We start from the raw sequence: 19,523 nt of genomic DNA, 5'->3' as shown, positions 1-19,523 counted from the left end.
ATTTATGACGTATTGACACAAATTTCAAATGATTTTCAACGGTCGCTTTGTCGCGTCTAGTGCACTAGACAGACTTTAGTTGTTGCGGCGCAGATCCGATATTTACACGGGTCCTACTTCTTGCCTTAAGCCTTCTGTTCCGCAGACATTTTCCTCTTGTTTTTTTTATCCGCCATCTCTCTCTTTCTGTCGCTCGGCTCAGCTAATGTCCGTCCTGTGCACTGAACGCTCTCTCCTCCACATCATGAGTAGACACGCCCCTTACTGCTGATTGGCTACAAGTTTGTTTTGCTATTCTGCCCGAATCAGTTTTCTAAAGCGTTTTTGAAAAATCGCTTACCCCACCTTTAAACACTTAACGTTTTTGAACAATGATGTTGTTGAACAACAGTATAATCCATTGAACGCACTGTACTTCTATCCATCACAGCCTCCTTTTATTCCTGTAAAAAATGAAATACTCCACACAAAATGCGACTTTCTGATAAGCCGTCAAAACACGACAGTAGCTTAACTTTACCTCAGATCTTGAATATAACTTAAAGGAAACAAGAACTTTCAAACTGTGAACTCTATGTGAACAAACAAGTGCATTCCATGAAAGACAGCTGAATATGTATTTTGAACAACGATAAAATTGTTTAAACTTATGTACTTACTGAATTCGATTTGAGTGCGATAATGTTCTTCTTGCTGAGAGAGCAATAGAGCCCTCCCACACGCTCTTCTGATTGGCTGTAATTTATGATTGATTTTGGTTATGGTTGATTTTGTTGTTTTTTTGAAGGAAGGAAGGAAATGAAGGAGAACTCTTTAAATTGACTGTGTAAAGACTTACATTTTGACGTTGATAATAATAAGGGATGTTTCTTGAGCAACTCAGCAAATTATAATGATTTCTGAAGAATCATGTGACACTGAGGACTGGCATATTGATGCTAAAAGTTCAGCTTTGACATCACTAGAATGATTTACATTTTAAAATACATGAAAATACAAAACAGATATTTTAAATTGTATTAATATTTAACAATATTACTGTTTTTATTGTATTTTGATCAAGTAAACTCCTTGGCAAGCATGAGAGAATTATTTCAAAACCATTTTTTTAATTTTACCGTCCCCAAACCATTTAGTATGTTCTGGGGCCAGTTGCATAAACTTAGCCACCATGTTAAAACTGTGTCTTAAGAACTAGTTTGACCAACTAGCAGCTGCCAAGAGGTAATCAGTCTTACTTTTCCAATACAAATAAGACCAATCTACCTTTTCATAACTGAATTAAAAAAGTTATGACCAGTCTTGAAGAAAAAAAAAATTAGATGACTAACTTTTTAAGACTAGTCTAAACAGTTAATGCAACTGGCCCCTGGTGTAAAAGATCGTTAGGTTGATGGTCATAAGCAGCTATATAAAATGCAGAGGTAGGACAATTTTCAAATAAACATTACACCACTAGCAGAAAGTGGGACACAGTCCTGCAGAGAACAACCCTGTCCCAGTTGCAGGTGCATTTAATGCGTGAAAAAACAATGAAGTCCTTTGCCAAACAGGGTCACGCTCACTCATAGAAACTTATGGACACTTGGGTGCCCCAAAATATATGAGTTCACACACTTCCTTTGTGACCTAGATTTAACAAAAACTGAACAGCATGAAGACTCACAAAGATAGAATCAATTGCTGAACTGTAATTTGGATACTAAGTCAATACTTTGTGAGATATTTGACATATGAGGTATAAAATAGGCCTTAAAAATATTAAAACAATTCAAAAATGCTCACTGAAGGAGGTGCTTTGCCTTCAGAAATAGTTGACCTCATGAGTTTGACCATTAACATATGGTCAACCTCATGAATCCAAATATTTCATGAGCTGTTTTTGTTTTCTATTTATTTTCTTGCCTTTATCCAAATTTGAGAATGTTTAAACATAACCCGGATTTGTGTAACTTCACTACTTTTAGCATTAAACATTAAATAAACATCAAATTAGAAAAGAAAAAGAATGTATAAAATGTAAAGAAGAAGAAGAAAAGAAGAAGAAGAGAAAAAAGGTTGCATTTTAGTTTAAATCATACGGTTGAGGCTAGCAAGTCTGAGACCGAATGTTGGTTTGTACTTTATTGCTAAATGTATATTTCCTATAAAAGTAAAGAAATGGTTTTAATCGTTTTTACTTACAATAATCTTCATAGCAGTTTTGAATGGTTGAGCTGAGCCCAAAAAATCAAGTCCTCTGATGGATTTTGTTTAGCTACCCCTGTTGAAAAAACCAGCATATGCTGGTTTTTTCAACAGGGACATTTGTTCCTAGGTTAATTTTATGTTAGAAAATAGTTTATATAGCTAACATATGTAATTCTCACAGTTTTATAGTAGTTTACAGAGACATCTATTCGATGTACGTTTATATTTGGAAGACCTATTTTTTAGAGTGTTTGCTCATCTGCAATATAGCCTACGCCTTCAAGACGTTTCCTGTCAGATGTTACATAGACATTTAGAAAATGTTGTTAAGATGTTTATGATTTAAAACTGATTTTATAAAGACTTTATTCAGATGTTCATACACGGCAGATGTTTTCCAGATGAAACGCTCTTTAACAAACATCTTGAAGACGTACGTGTGCTATTTAAAGTCATCTCAAATGAGCTTCTCTTTCAGCTCAACCATTCGCCGATTAGGTCAGCAATGTTCTCATCGATGAGTTCCTGGTGAAATCAAAAACATGCTTTTGGATCAGTCTTGTGATTGTATTGTGCCATCAAGTGGTCATACAGCACAACAGCAGGATTTTCTGCTTTCTAGCAAAATAAAATAAAATTCACACTACGATTAAATAATATTGTTTCCTACGTGTCATAATTTTAAGGAATGTTAAATATTTTCAAATGAGGAAAAATAAATCTTTGTCCATTTTTGTGTTTTGTTCATTTTATTCCTACCAAAATTATTTGAACCCACACAATATCATAATTTAGATTCCCCAAACTCATATTTTCTAAGAGAACCTTAGTCTAATGATGACCAGCAATGCAGCGGTGCGCTGAGTGGGTGTGTCCGGAGCAGCGCGTCTCTCCGCCGGTAACCGGCGCTGCTGTTGCCGCTGATGGAGAGAGGGAGACAGGCGGAAGGTGGGTGTGGACATCCGAGCCATTGTCGGGATAAACGCACCTCACGCTCGGGCGGCTGAACGCTGAGCTCGCGCTAATCCGCGCAGGAGAAGACTGAATAAACAACTCGGCTCTGGCCAAAGCTTGATTTTAGGTAAGGTTTTGGAAATGCTGCACGGATTTTTTTTAACGTTGTCTTCCAAGCATGCAGAGAGTTAAAGCTCCACTGCGTTGCATTTGGGGCCAGACAGGACATGCATGCTTGTTTATACATGTGCATGTCAGCGAAAATGACAGATTTGAGGTCGCACGCAGTGAAATGGGTCAGAAAATAAATTGGTCAGATCAGCAGCCAGAAAATTGCCAATGCTGCTGTCTCCATTGCACTAGTGCAAACACACTGAAATGCATGCTTCTCTTTGCTGACAGGACTGCATGGGTCAAGTTGTCGCAGTACTTACCTGCAACTGTTTGTATGCATAATAAATCAAGTCTTTAAAAGGTTTCCATTTACTCTGAGTCACGTGATTTATTCAAATGATGCTAGACATTTGAAATGGGCTTGAGATCAGTGACATGAATTGATGGTGCTTCACAATATTTGATGCTAAAGTTTTGTATTAGTATTATTATTATTGTTAGCTAAACAAGTAATGATTTACTAACCTAATTTACTAACTGCTTACCTAATTATTATAATTAATTTTTAGAATGGAGTTAAGGATAATTACTACAAGCTGTCCATAACTCCTAACAGAGCACTAAATGTATTTATTGCATTTATTTATATATTACTTCTTTTGCTTAATATACTGAGTTAATCTATCCCTGAAGTTTAAACTTCAAATTAATTATGTATAATGTTTAAATAAATGTATTTATTAAATTTACAGTTCTTCAGTGTAATATTTTGAGCTAATTATATTTTCTATCCCTTAATCCTAACCCTCACCTATTAATTGATTCATTTATTTAAACGTATTCATTACATTTATGAATTTATTATTTATTTTTTGATATACTGAAATGATATTTTTCTTAAATCCCACAGAATATTTATGTATTTGTTTGTTTGTTTTATGTATTTATTTAGACATTATATTTTATCACTTTATTTATCTGTTTATTCATAAAGTTTTAATGCATTTTATGTAATTTAATATGCATCTCTCTCTCTCTCTATATATATATATATATATATTATATATAATTCAATATTAATGAAATTGTATATATATATGTATATATATATATATATATATATATATGATTTTTGTTTTTTACTGTATATTCTTAGTTAATGTTATTTTCTTTCCCTTAAGCCTTGCTCCCACAGAATTATATTTATTTACTGGTTTTAGATTTTAATTTAGACATTTAAGTTAGTCTGGTCCCTCAACATAGAGCACTATCCTTGTGGGAATATTTGGTTTTCACAGTGTAGGCAAAACCACACACACACACACACACACACACAGAGCTCTTGCTGTCATCGCGTACAGATAACCTTGTCCCTCTGTCCCTTCAGGAATCTGACACCATGACTGCAGAGGAGATTATAAACATCAAAGAAGCAGAGATAATCAAGCTGATCCTGGACTTTCTGAACTCCAGAAAGCTCCACATCAGTATGCTGGCCCTGGAAAAAGAGAGCGGCGTCATTAATGGGCTTTATTCAGATGATATGCTCTTCCTGAGGTCAGTAGTAAGCTGTGTCTTTGAAACCTAAACAACTAATGAATACACTATTCTAATACTCTACTGTTCAAAAGATTGGAATCATTCATTATTAGGAATAGGTTTTTGAAAGAAATTGATGTTAAGCAAAGCAGCATTTAATTGATTACTTGCAGTGGCCATTGTAGTAGCCATTTACTGTAGTATATTTTGAAAAACTGTCATCCTTAAAGGGGTCATATGATGCTACATGCACTTTTACAAGTTGTTTGAACTAAAACGTGTGTTGGCAGTGTGTGTACACAACCACCCTAAAATGATAAAAATCCACCCAGTTTTGTTTTTTTTATCTGCTCAAATCTTTACCCCTTTCTCAAATCGAGCCGATCTCAGATGCCTGTCTGTGTGACCGATCTACATAAATGCGTCTATGTTCGCGCGAATCATTTGTGATCCAGTTTCACCAACAGAAGAAGTGAGTGTAAGGTTTTGTAAATGAATCTTTGCAAATCGCCTTTCCTAATAATGTGCTAATTAGCAAGTTTCACGATGAATGCGGCTAAAGTAAACAGTCCCTCAGAGAGCAGGAAGAGAGGGGCGGGGTCAGCAGAGCTCATTAACATTTAAAGGAAAATGCTACAAAACTGCGTGCTCTGAAAAGAGCTGTTTTTGACAGGGTAAAAAAGGTGTTTTTTACACTACCATTGAGAAATTTTAACCAAACTATGTTACAGATTTTTCATTAAGACCCTAAAGAATCATATCAACTTGTGGAAAATGGGCATCCTATTACCCCTTTAATAAATGGTAGTGCTGCTTAATGAAGTGTGGAAATGGAAAAAACGCATCTATTTCAGGTGCTGAAGTATTGAGTACACTTGCATTTCATTCTGTAACATCATTTTAACGTATGAAAGAATCTTGTTCAATATTATTTAGAAGATGAACTCATTTTTGTCCTTTTTTTTTTTTCTAAGGCAACTTATATTAGACGGGCAATGGGAGGAAGTTTTGCAGTTCATCCAGCCGTTGGAGTGCCTAGATAAATTTGACAGAAAGAAGTAAGCACAGTTATGAATCTGTTGCCAGCATTCAGGCTTGTGTTGCTTGTTTCACAGTCTTTTGGGCATTTTTAATCTTTTAGATTTCGATATATCATCCTAAAACAGAAGTTTCTGGAAGCTCTGTGTGTAAACAACGCCATATCTGCGGCAGATGACCCTGAGAATGTGAGTGTTTTTATGAGTGTGCAAAATGGCATCATGTTATTCTAAAAAAAGACCCACTTTACTTGTCTTTTATGTCAAATGGAATAAGTTTAATTGTATATGGTATTAATATTAGTAGTAATGTTGTTACCTAGAAAATAGCCTTTAATTATTTAATTTATTTTATTTAATTAATTGAAAATATTATTACTGTCATTATCATCATCATAGAAACTGATATTTAAATTAATTTTAAATAAATAAATAAATATTGTCTTTCATGCTAAATGGAAAGTTTAATTGTATATTATTATGATTATTATTATTTGCAATTAAACATTCCTTTTTGCATAAAAGATGAATATTTTTTGTTTGTTTGTTTATTAGTTGTGATGATGATAATAGTAATAATTTGCATAAACGGAAATTTTATACTAATAGATAGATAGATAGATTATTATTATTATTATTATTACTTGTACCATATTCTTTAACATTAATAAATGAATAAATAATGTTTATCTTTTGTGCAAAATGGAAGAAGTTTTATTATTATTATTATTATTTTAAAATAGCCTTTAATACGAAAATTTTATACTGATAGATAGATAGTTTATAAATAAATACATAATTTATAAATTATGCTAGTCTTTTATGCAAAATGATCAACAAAAGTTTGTATTATTATTAGTATTATTATTATTACTTGTAGCATATTCTTTAATAATAATAAATAAATAAATAAATACATGCATACATACATACATTGTTTATCTTTTGTGCAAAATGGAAGAAGTTTGTTTATTATTAATATTATTTAAAAAATAGCCTTTAATACTTGTAAATAAATTTTTATGCAAAATGATCAACAAAAGTTTGTATTATTATTAGTATTATTATTATTACTTGTAGCATATTCTTTAATAATAATAAATAAATAAATAAATACATGCATACATACATTGTTTATCTTTTGTGCAAAATGGAAGAAGTTTGTTTATTATTAATATTATTTTAAAAATAGCCTTTAATACTTGTAAATAAATAGTTTTAATAAATAAAAATTGTATACAAACAAGCAAATAAATATTGCTTGTTGTTTATGCAAAATGGAAGAAGTGTAATTGTAAGTTATGATTATTTTTGTTATGTGTACCATGATAAATAAGTAACTGATACATAAATAAAGTACATAAATAATTCTTGTCTTATGCAAAATGGAAGTTTAATTGTATAATATTATTTGTACCATAAAATGGCCTTTAGTTCTCAGAATAAATCTTGAAAATGAATCTATGAGATAAAATCTATGAAAATGTATCATTTAATACTGATAGATATATAGACAGACAGACAGATAGATAGATATATAGATAGATATTTTGGGCAATCTCACATTAAAACCTCATGAATCTTGACTCAAAATGTGTCAGAAAGGTTTCATTCATAATGACCGCTCTCTTTCCCACCTGCAGCTGGAGCTGACCATGCAAGACGCGGTGAAGTCCCTTCATTCCCTGGAAGAGTTCTGCCCAACCAAAGAAGACTACAGCAAACTCTGCCTGCTCCTCACGCTCCCGCGCCTCACCCACCACGCCGAATTCAAGGACTGGAACCCCAGCACGGCCCGCGTGCACTGCTTCGAGGAGGCCTGCTCCATGGTGGCCGAATTCATCCCTGCCAACCGCAAACTGAGCGAAGCCGGATTCAAAGCCAGCGGCGACCGTCTGTTCCAGCTCCTCATCAAGGGAATCCTGTACGAATGCTGCGTTGAGTTCTGCCAGAGCAAAGCCACTGGAGAGGAAATCAATGAGGAGGAGGTTCTCCTCGCCGTCGACGTCCTGTGCGGGAACGGTTGCGAGGAACTGGACTTGAGTTTGTTGTCTTGGCTGCAAAACCTCTTGCCGTCGGTCTTCGCTTGCGCATTTGAGCAGAAGACCCTCAGCATCCAAGTGGACCGGCTCGTCAAACCGGTCCGGACGGGTCACGCAGATCTTCTCACACCTCTGCTCACCAAACTCTCGCCCTGCCCAGCATCGCCTCTGCGGCGGCCCCACTCGGCGGATACTTACATGTCCCGCTCTCTCAATCCCGCCCTGGACGGTCTGTCCCACGGCTTGGTGGGAAGGGAAAAGAAAAGCACGGAGGGTGACGGGAAAGCAACGGCCATGTCGCAGTCGTTCGCCAACTTTGGGTATCCTTCAGGAGGAAATGGAAGCAAAAACGCAATGGAGAGCAACATCCTCAGTGATTCGCCTGACAGGTGGGATAGTTCACCCAAAAATGACTGTTTGGTTAACATTTAAAGGGGTCATATGATGCTGCTAAAAAGAACATTATTTTGTGTATTTGGTGTAATGAAATGTGTTTATGCGGTTTAAAGTAAAAAAAACACATTATTTTCCACATACTGTACATTACAAATCTTCTCACATCGTGACGTAGACATGTGGGGTGTGTTAGAACGAGCCGTTTTAGGTAGGCGTGGTTGACTCTTAACTTTTATAAAGAATATCTCTTTGGATGTGAGACTTTAGTCTTTGCAACTTTACAGATCTTCATTATGCACCAAGAGCTTGTAACACTTCAAAGAGAAAGGAAAAATTGAAATCGCATCATATGACCCCTTTAATCATTTTGATGTCGATTCAAACTGGTATGACTGGTATGACGAAAGAAGATATTTCGAAAATCTTTCTCAGTGTTTTTGTCAATACTGTAGAAGTCAGTGGGGTTCAATGCTGTTGTTTTGGACTCCATTGACTTCCATTGTATAGATCAAAACAGTTGAAAAATGTTCTTTAAAATATCTTCTTTTGTGTTCCATGAGTTTGCGTTCCATCCCTTGTGAAAATTAACCATGGTTTTATTATATTAAAAGTGTATTTTTTTGGGGGCGCATTGATTACCATTTGTATAACCACAGTTTTACTACAAATACCATGGTTAAACTATGGTTCGTGTAGCCAAACCATGGTTAATTTGTGGTTACCATGGTTTAACTATATTAATCATCAATAAAACCAAGGGTAAACATCAGTCATAAACAAAACTGCACGATTCATTGTAAAGTATAAAATACCATAGTAAAATCTAGCTTCTCAGAGCTGGTTTCTGTGTTAGAAGGTGTTACTGTGAGCGGTGAAATGCGACATATGGTGGTCAAGCTTGACACTTCTAATCCTGTTAGATCCACTGAAAATAAACCCTGGCAGCTTTACTAGTTAAGTCCAAACAAACTTCAATGACAGTCAATATATTTTAGAGAACTTTTGTTGAATGCTAAATAAAAAGTGGCAATAGAAACCATAATATTAATGTGCAGTTTTTATCAAAAGGTAGAGATAATATTCTTGATTTTGTCATTATGCTATGCTACTGTTTAAAAGTGTGGAGTCAGTACGATTTTTTTTAATGAAATAATAAATTATTACCTCTATTCAGCATGGATGCATTAATTTGATAGAAAGTGACAGTAAAGACATTTATAATGTTGCAAAAAAGATTTCTAGTTAAACGTTATTTTGAACTTTCTATTCATTAAAGAATTCTGAAGTAAATGTCTTGGGTTTCCAGAAAAATATAAAGCAGCACAACTGTTTTCAACATTGATAATAACAATAACAAATGTTTCTTAAGCTTCAAATCAGTGTATTAAAACATTTCTGAAGGATCATGTGACACTGTAATGGTACTGAAAAGGTAGCTTTTCATAACACGAATAAATTACATTTTAAAATGTATTAACATAGAAAGCAGTTATTTTAAATTGTATTAGTATTTCACAATATTACTGTTTTAACTGTATTTCTAATCAAATAAATCAGTCTTGGTAAGCATAAAAGACTTCTTACAAAAATATTAAAAAATCTTACCGGAACCAGGCTTTTAAATGGTAATGTATATTGTATATTGTTCTTGCTTATTTCCTCTATTTTTACATTTAGATGACTTTTGCCGTCATCTAACGCTCATTTAAGGTTCATCATTTAATCCTAAATCAATCTCATAATAACTATCTGTTTTCATTTTCATAGTTTTTAGTGTTTTATTTTCAATGTATTTAAAAAAAATTTAATTCTAGCCATTTATCAGCCAACTATCAGCTTGTCGCATAAACTTGAATTTTACTATCCGTGCATCCACAGATATTAAGATGTTATCCCGCTCATTTGTGTTGACTGGTGTTCCTCCAGAGCACCGGACGAGAGGATAAACGGCTCAGGAGGAGCGAACTCACTGCGTCCTCCACTGACTCCAGGCAGAGATGGTGGAGCCATGGGTTCAGCTGAAAAATCGGAGGTAATTAAAACCAGCTACATTTAGGTTACATGTGCAAATGATGACAGTCTTGTCATTGCTGCTGACTTTTGTTGTGTGTGTGCAGGAGCAGCTTCAGGAGTTCCAGCGGCAGCGGCTGCGGGTGCAGCAGCATCTCGAGCAGAAGCAGCAGCAGAGGCAGCTGTACCATCAGATGCTGCTGGAGGGTGGAGTTCATCCCCCAGATCAGCCCACAGACGCAGCGCAGCACAATCTCACACAGAAGTTCCTCAACAGGTCAGATCCAGACCTCTGAAGTGCCCCAGAGGAAGTGCAGTGTTGTTTATTGATTATGTGGTTTCTGATGTCAAGATGATGAGATTGGAAGTGCTGTAAATGCCTCTTGGGCTGGAACTTGCTTACCATTAACTAACTCATTTGTTTCACTTGTTATTGATGTGCCATTAATTTCAGACAGGGATAAGAGAAATAGCATGTGCTCTATTCTATTCTGTTCTAGACTTATTAATACTTATTCTAAGTATTATTTTATATATAGGGATAGAGATTAATCTGGAAATATTTGGCAGTTTTGAGACTATCTGCAAATTATTATATTATATTTACATCTTTTTTTGTTCATTGATTTCCAGCAATATTTTAAACTTCTTATTGGCTCTCATTAAATCATAAAAATCTAATTTATGTGATATCATTTATAGAAATGATGAATTATGTAAATTATGCTATTTTAATGTCATTAAAATATAATTTTATATACATATAACTGTACAAACTGTATGTCATATAAAATTATCAGTGTAATATCATTATTTTTACTAGTGATAAACATTTTAATATGAAAATATAATGCCATTGTGAAATGTGAAATGAAATCAGTAATTTACATGTTTTTATGTACATAACTTATTTGCTGTATATTGTAAAAGTATATTATATATATTTTGCCATTATTCATTTTTTTATTATATTATATATTAATACTTGATTTTTGCTAGTGATAGACATATTCATCTCATAATATTTGGTTTTTGAGATTATCAGCAGTTTATTTACAATATCATATAGTACAATTTAGTTGTACATTGCTTTTCAGCAATTTTGTAAACTTCTTTTTGCCATCATTAAACTGTAGTATGTGTATTATGCCATTTATTAATTTTAATAATTATTAATTAAATACAATTTAATAGTATATTTTACATATTTGTATATATTTATTTTGTATTTTTAAATAATTTATAATACAATATGTATTTTTATTTTTGTATGTATATTTGTAAATGCAATTATTAGGAATGTAATTATTATTATAATTATTAGGGCCCGAGCACTGATGGTGCGAGGACCATTTTGGAATTGCTCCATTTATTAATAACTATTATTTTGAATTATTTTTTTTAAAATTGTGAATTTTAGAGTCAATATGATGTAAGTCAATTTTAAAAACTGCTTTGCATTAAGTACCTTGATCTCTAGATATCACCATCAGCCATAGTTTTCTTGATCATTCGTGTAGGTCCATTCAGAAACTGGAGGAGCTGAACGTGGGAATGGAGGACCTGGGTGATAATTATTAGGGCCCGAGCACTGATGGTGCGAGGACCATTTTGGAATTGCTCCGTTTATTAATAACTATTATTTTGAATTATTTTTTTTTAAATTGTGAATTTTAGAGTCAATATGATGTAAGTAAATTTTAAAAACTGCTTTGCATTAAGTACCTTGATCTCTAGATATCACCATCAGCCATAGTTTTCTTGATCATTCGTGTAGGTCCATTCAGAAACTGGAGGAGCTGAACGTGGGAATGGAGGACCTGGGTGAAGACGTCCAGGCTTTGGCCCAGCAGTGTAACGGTACGGCAGCGAGCGGAGCCAGTAAACAGACCCCAGAGACCGGCTCAGGCCAGAACAAGACCGCAGTGATCAGCAGCACCCCTCAGAAGGGAGGAGGCCGAGGCGTCCCATCTCTGGACGAGTCCCCAGTGCTGGTCAACCAGAGGTTTCTCACAACCTTCAACCCTAAAAAAATGAAATAACTCTGATTTTGTGAGCTGCTTCTAATGCAGATGTATCATGACAGTGTGTTTCAGGACGAGAAACCCAAATCCCCATTTGTTGCAGTGCAGACGCTGGAGGACACACAGGCTGTGCGCGCGGTCGCCTTCCACCCGTCCGGGACCCTCTACGCAATCGGTTCCAACTCCAAAACACTGCGTGTCTGCACTTACCCACAATCCCTCAAAACCAGGTGTGTTCATCTCAGTATTTAAAGGGTTAGTTCACCCAAAAATGACATTTCTGTCATCATTTACTCCCCCTCATGTTGTTCCAAACCTGTATGAGTTTCTTTCTTCTGTGGAACATGAAAAAATATATTTTTAAGAATGTTGGTAACCAAACCTTTTCGGGTTCTATTGGACTTCCATAGTATGGACAGAAAATACTGTGGCAGTCAATGGGACCCAAAACTATGGAAACCCATTTCTGCCACTGAATAAAAACATAATAAATATACACAGTACACACACGTATGTTATGTAAACAAAAACTTTTATTTCGGATGCGATTAATCGTGATTAATCGTTTGACAGCACTAATAAAAAATAAAAAAGGCAATAATCTCACAGTTCTGACTTTTTTCCTCGCAATTCACAATTTATAAAGTATCAGTCTTTTTTCCACCCTCAGAAATGGACTTTATAACGAGAAAAAAAGTCTGAATTGCGAAGTATAAACTCACAATTGCAAGAAAAGAGTCAGAATTGCCCGTTTATATCTCGCAATTCTGACTTTATTACTCGCAATTCTGACTTTATTACTCGCAATTGACCTATCGGTAAGCCCCTCCCCTCGAACGCAGATGAGCCAATGGCAGTCGAGTATCAGTTGCACGGGGAGTGGAACTCGGACTTCTTTAGGTTTCAGGCTCAGCGCCATAGAGAAACATTGGAAGATCCGAAGCTCGCATCGGTTTGCTGGTGTTTGTGCTACAAAAATGGAAAAACGATGTGCCTGTGGTACTTGTAACACTTATTCCAGGTATCCTGAGAGGATGGGCAATATAATTTATTTATTTTATTATTACAAAATGTCCCCAAGCATTCAACCCCAATCACAATGAAGACGAAAACGTTCATTTTCTGGTTGTCATACTCTCATTAAGTTACACTTTTCATCTGCTCAAGCAGAACGTTAAAGTCATCTTGTGCTTCAGCAAGGGTATCTCTGGCTAAAACTAGCTAACGTTAGCGTTAAAGTTAGTTAGTCCATGCTAACGTACAAACCTAAATAGCGAACTGTTCTCATGTCATGTACCATACAGTGAAAGTCAAAAACACATAAACGAAGGTCTACATTAGAGTGCCTCTCCATATTAATCTGGTTAAATATAAATTAATTTAATCTTACTCTGCAGTATATGAATGGTGTTGATCCGGGATGTTGTCATTGCGATCGTGACGACCGTAACATAATTCTCCCGTTTGCATTGTGATCTGTATTTTTACATATTATTTTAATATCTTTTATGTATCCCTCCATGGCATATTTAAGTCTGACTTGAAGGTCCATCTGTGTCCCAAATTTATCAGAAACACCTCAGAAGAAGGTTTTCACTGACCGCTGTCATTGTAAGACAGTGAGCAACTCCGAGTTTGTTTGTCCGAGTGAGCAACAGTAACTAAGGGGGGCGGGGCTTAATGATAGGTCAATTGCGAGTTTATATCCAACAATTCTGAGAAAAAAGTCAGAATTGCAAGATAAAAAGTTGCAATTACCTTATTTATTTATTTTCTTATTCAATGGTGGAAACGGGCTTTCATACAAGAGCATTCTTCAAAATATCTTCTAACGTCCTCTGTTTTTCCTGTCTAGCGCTCAGGGTCCAGTAAAACAGCCTGAGATCTGCTTTAAGCGTATTAAACACCATAAAGGCTCTATTTACTGTGTGGCCTGGAGTCCCTGTGGGCAGCTTCTCGCCACGGGCTCCAATGACAAGTATGTCAAAGTTCTTCCGTTCAATGCGGACACCTGCAACGCCACAGGTAATGTGCCTTTCAAATAATGTCTGTCAAATACGTTTTGTGTAGTGTAAATATAGAATATTTTCTAACAGAATCATAAAGTGCATTGAAAGTAATTGTAACCTATGAAGATAAGTAAGGGCTTTATTTTCTGATAATAACTGTACATTATTATTTATATGAATGCTAACTGCCAAATAATGGACAATAAATGGACATGAAATATAAAATATTATTTCATTATCTATTTTTCCATAGCAATAACTGTATATAACTATACAATACCATGTTGGTATACAATACCAAGATTTGAGTTGAGATATGATTTTTATAGGTATCTCAAGCTCATCAAGGCTGCATTTATCTGATCAAAAATACAGTATAACAGTAATTTTATAAAATATTATTACAATTTAAAATAACAGTTTTCTATGTGAATAAAAATTAAAATGTAATTTATTCCAGTGATGGAAAGCTGAATTTTCGTCAGTGTCACATGATCCTTCAGAAATCATTCTAATATGCTGATTTGCTGCTCAAGAAACATTGCTTATTATTATCCAATAATAAATATTAGACATTTTGATTTTACTAAATTATACATTGGTTTTCAGGATCAATGGAAGGTTGAAAAACGTTCAATTGAAATATAAAACTTTTGTAACATATACATGTCTTTACTGTCACTTTTAATGAATTTTGTGTCTTTGCTAAATAAAAGTATTTATTTCATAAATAAATAAAAAACAATATGACCCCAAACATTTGAATGGTATTTTATGTGAGAAGAAAGAATTTAGTGACAACCAACGTAAGTAATATACAAAAATAAAAATATATAAATTATATTAAATATCATTTAAATACATTGAATTAATATAATTAATGTATTAAAATAAATACATTATATATTCAATTAATATAATTTATACATTTTATTTAAAGTGTGACTTTATATCTTACATAGATAACTATTGCAGTTAATGAAATATACTGTATAAATGATAATACGGTTGTTAAAGAAGCAGTGGTTAACAGGGTACTGTGTGTGTGCGTGTGTGCGTGCGTGCGTGTGTTTGGACTGCAGGTCCAGATCTAGAGTTCAGCATGCATGACGGCACCATCAGAGACCTGGCGTTTATGGAGGGTCCCGAAAGCGGAGGGGCGATCCTGATCAGCGCTGGGGCTGGAGACTGTAACATCTACACCACTGACTGCCAGAGAGGACAGGGGCTGCACGCGCTCAGCGGACACACAGGTGATACCACACACACACACACACACAAACCATCCTCTTCACGTATGAACAGGATGTCATGTTGTGTTGTATGATCTGCCATGCTGTCGCAGGACACATCCTGTCTCTGTACACGTGGGGCGGGTGGATGATCGCCTCCGGCTCTCAGGATAAGACGGTGAGGTTTTGGGACCTGCGTGTGCCCAGCTGTGTGAAGGTGGTTGGGACGGCCCTGCATGGAACAGGTGTGTTTTTCTTCTTTATTTAAGACATCAGGATTCCCACATTTGACCAATTTACACAATATTTTTTTTTCATGACCTTCCCAGCTGTTTGTGATTAATGGGATAAAGATTTCTAGAAATTGTTCAAACCAAATTTAGAGTGATTTGTGAATGAATTATTCAGACAATTTTGTAAATTACTATGACCAATTCATTGAAATTTAAAATTGTTTAATAATAAGAATTATTATCTGATAAAAAATAAATAACAAATAAGTATTTAGTTTTATTAAACACAATATTAAAATTCAAAACCAATTAAAGGGGTCATATGATGCTTTTTTAAAGATCATTATTTGGTGTATTTGGTGTAACAGAATATGTTGACATGCTTTAATGTTCAAAAAGCACATTATTTTTCAAATACTGTACATTATTGTAGGTCCTCTATGCCCCGCCTCTCTCAAACGCTTCGTTTTCTACAAAGCCCCGACGAGAATGAATGAGCAAAACTCCCGCGGCGAATAGAATGGCTTACAGTTAATGAAGAGCACTTCTAGATCTGAACAGCACATCTTCTTTAACACAGTTACATCTGTACACCACGTCTCATTGATGTAAAAGCATGTCCCGCCGCCACGTGATTTCCCCGTTGATTCTGCTTCGCGATCCGCTCTGAACAGCTGAAAGCCCGGGAGACTCAACGCGCTGTCCGGAATGGCGTCTTTCAGCCAGGTTTCCGTGAAACACAGAGCAGCAGAGTTTGAAAAATCCTTATTTGTCCGGGAGAGCAGAAGGAGCTCGTCCGTTTTGTTGGGTAGAGAGTGGAGGTTCGCCAGATGGATGCTAGGCAACGGCGTTCTGAATCCGCGCTGCCTTAGCTTCACGAGCGCGCCGGCTCGCTTCCCCTGTCTGCGCGTCCTGAAGCGCTTGATCAGCGCCACAGCTCCCCTGACTACAATGTCCAGCAAAACATCAGAATAATCGAAAACCGGTGAAATATCAGGTGGTGTGTACTTCCGAATGTCCAGCAATTCGTCTCTGGTGAAACTGATTGCAGGGATATAACTAAAGACAGGACAAACTAACAAAAACATAAAAACAACTGCGGAGCACGCCACGGAGGCAGCCATCAGCGTCGGCGCCATTAGTGAAGTCAAATGACAATGACCAATGTAAAAAACAAATAACAAAAACAATAATAATCAGTACAATAGTATTAATTTTAGTATTACAGAATATTAATATTTAAAACCAATTCAGTGACAACCAATGCAAAAAAATAAATAATAATAATTAAAAATAAAAAGATGATATGTTAATAATAATAATATCAATTATTAGCATTAGTATTATTAAATATAATATTAAAAGTATAATAATATATATAAAATTATTAAATAATAACAACAATAGTAATAATAATAAAATATTTTGTTATTAGTATTAGTACTATTAAATACAAATAAATTAATTGACAACAACCAATGCAAAAAGAATCAACACAATAACATAATAATAATACAACTAAAATAATAATGTAAAAATATTTCTAGGATAATTAATAACTATTATAATTATTAAACAATTCAGTGACAACAAGCAACAGCAAAAAAGTAAATAAATAAACACGTATAACAACAACACTAACTTTATAACAACACTTTGCACAGAGGTTTGGATCATTTATATTCTTGTGTCATGTGACAGGAAGTGCTGTGGCCTCGGTGGCGGTGGATCCCAGTGGGCGGCTCATGGCCACCGGATTGGAGGACTGTCGCTGCATGCTTTATGACATCAGAGGAGGTCGAAGCGTCCAGGCGTATCGGCCGCACACCAGCGACGTGCGTTCAGTGCGCTTCTCTCCTGGAGCTCACTATCTGCTCACCGGCTCCTACGACAACAAAGTCATGATCACTGACCTTCAAGGTAGGTCGCGCCACAAATTATGTCACAGGAATAACGATGTCATCATTATTTCTTCTCTTTCAGCCCTCTCTCAACCACCTGTCATAGAAAGTCCATCTTTCATGATCTAATCAGTTCTTGTACAATTAGATTTTCACTCAAAATGACAGTAAATGTCACATTACAAAGTAATAGGGCTTGTGAATGCCATTTCATATGAGTTATTTTTTCAATGGATCGGTTAATAATAATAATATAATTAAATACCACTGTTCTTTTGCCACATTGAAGATTATGGCTTGTGAATGTCATTTCATACGTTTTTTTTCAATAAATTGGTTTATTATTATTATTATTATTATTATTATTAATATTATTAACAATGATAAATTTTAGTTTTTATTGGTTTTGAAAAGTACAGTGGGAATGTTGTTTGTATTGGTTGTACAGTGGGAAAAGTACAGTTATAATGATAATAATAATGAATATTATTATAATTCCCACTGTCACTTTATGCACGTTAAATTGCCCTGTTTTTCTGCAGGGGATCTCACCAAAACGCTGCCGGTCAGTGTGGTCGCTGAACACGCCGAGAAAGTGATCCAGTGCCGGTGGCACACCAGAGACCTGTCCTTCCTGTCCTCCTCAGCCGATAAGACGGTCACACTGTGGGCATATCAGCCTTAACCACAGCAGAAGCCAAACACCGGAGTGAACGAGTGTGTCAGTGTGTGTTTGTTTGTATTTCTTTGTAACTTCAGTACACTCACATGAGGGGAAAAAAAAACCGGCTGTTGATTCTCAGTCCTAGTCATGTCTACATCTGGAATCGCATGTCTACTGGAAGAAACGGCTTTATTGTCAAATATATTGCAATTCAGAAACAACTAAAACATGGAAAAAGCCACGCGTAGCATTGCTTCTATATTTTGCTATTTCAAGTGAACGAAACAGTCCTGAAAATGTGAGCTGAATTGTGCCTTGAGGTGATGTTCTCTGTAGTTACACTTCTGGAACTGATTGTCTTGTAAATATGAGCTTTTGTATAGGCTTAAACGCTAACTTATAAGATCATTGTATAGCACACTGCACTATAGACTTCACTCACTGAGCCACTGTTTATGCCGCATGAATAGTCATGTCTTTATTTAAATCAATGTAAATGACGCGATGCTGCGTAAATGCTGAGGATAAAAGTTTGGTGAAAGTCGTCCTCCTCGGTGTTAAAATGGTTTCATGCATTTTTAGGAATGCTTTTATTTTGGATTGTCATTTTTCCTAATGCATATATTTATATGCATAATATGCATCACTTTTGCACATAAATTGAGCACCTTTTTGTATTGATGCAGAGGACAGTTAGAGGACTCTCTAATCACTTGATGTACAAAGTATGTATTAGTAATTTATTTGAACATGCAAATAAACAGTTTTGGAAACTATGGGATTTAGCGTGATGAACGGTTCATAGATTCTTCTGCATTCATTTTTTTAAAACATTTTCATTTTGAAATTAATCTGTGATTATCTCTGTGATGTTGTGTACACAAATGTGCCATTTATTTTATCAAAATTATATCAATGTAATGTTTTAATCATTGATAATTATTATTATGTGTTTATATTTCATAAATTAAAATGTATATATAATCATAATTTCTGAAATATAATCTTAATATAATAAGGAAAACTACAAAATCATATAACAATCATATATCTTTAGTCAATGCACGAATTAAACAAAATAATAAACAACATTTTAATCATTTATATATATATAGAGAGAGAGAACTATATATATATATATGTGTGTGTGTATGTATATATATATATATATATATATA

The 19,523-nt window shown here is 34.9% G+C and overlaps 1 protein-coding gene across 1 annotated transcript; it reads left to right on the top strand.

Annotated features, from left to right (window-relative positions):
• Positions 1–3,070: 3,070 nt before the first annotated feature.
• On the top strand, positions 3,071–19,093 carry LOC107741541 (WD repeat-containing protein 47-like). Its single transcript, XM_016554295.1, has 14 exons — positions 3,071–3,271; positions 4,646–4,815; positions 5,772–5,855; positions 5,939–6,023; positions 7,478–8,265; positions 10,199–10,304; positions 10,390–10,559; positions 12,060–12,287; positions 12,369–12,536; positions 14,162–14,331; positions 15,398–15,568; positions 15,661–15,792; positions 17,482–17,700; positions 18,224–19,093. Exons 2-14 carry the CDS (start codon positions 4,658–4,660, stop codon positions 18,364–18,366), a joined length of 2,622 nt encoding a protein of 873 aa, XP_016409781.1. The 5' UTR covers positions 3,071–3,271; positions 4,646–4,657; the 3' UTR covers positions 18,367–19,093.
• Positions 19,094–19,523: the final 430 nt, after the last annotated feature.

Source organism: Sinocyclocheilus rhinocerous, unplaced genomic scaffold, assembly GCF_001515625.1.
Source record: "Sinocyclocheilus rhinocerous isolate Xijiao unplaced genomic scaffold, SAMN03320098_v1.1 scaffold556, whole genome shotgun sequence".
In the NCBI taxonomy this organism is placed as follows: Eukaryota; Metazoa; Chordata; class Actinopteri; order Cypriniformes; family Cyprinidae; genus Sinocyclocheilus; species Sinocyclocheilus rhinocerous.
The sequence above is the reverse complement of the archived record's forward strand: the minus strand, read 5'-3'. Positions and strand labels throughout refer to the sequence as shown.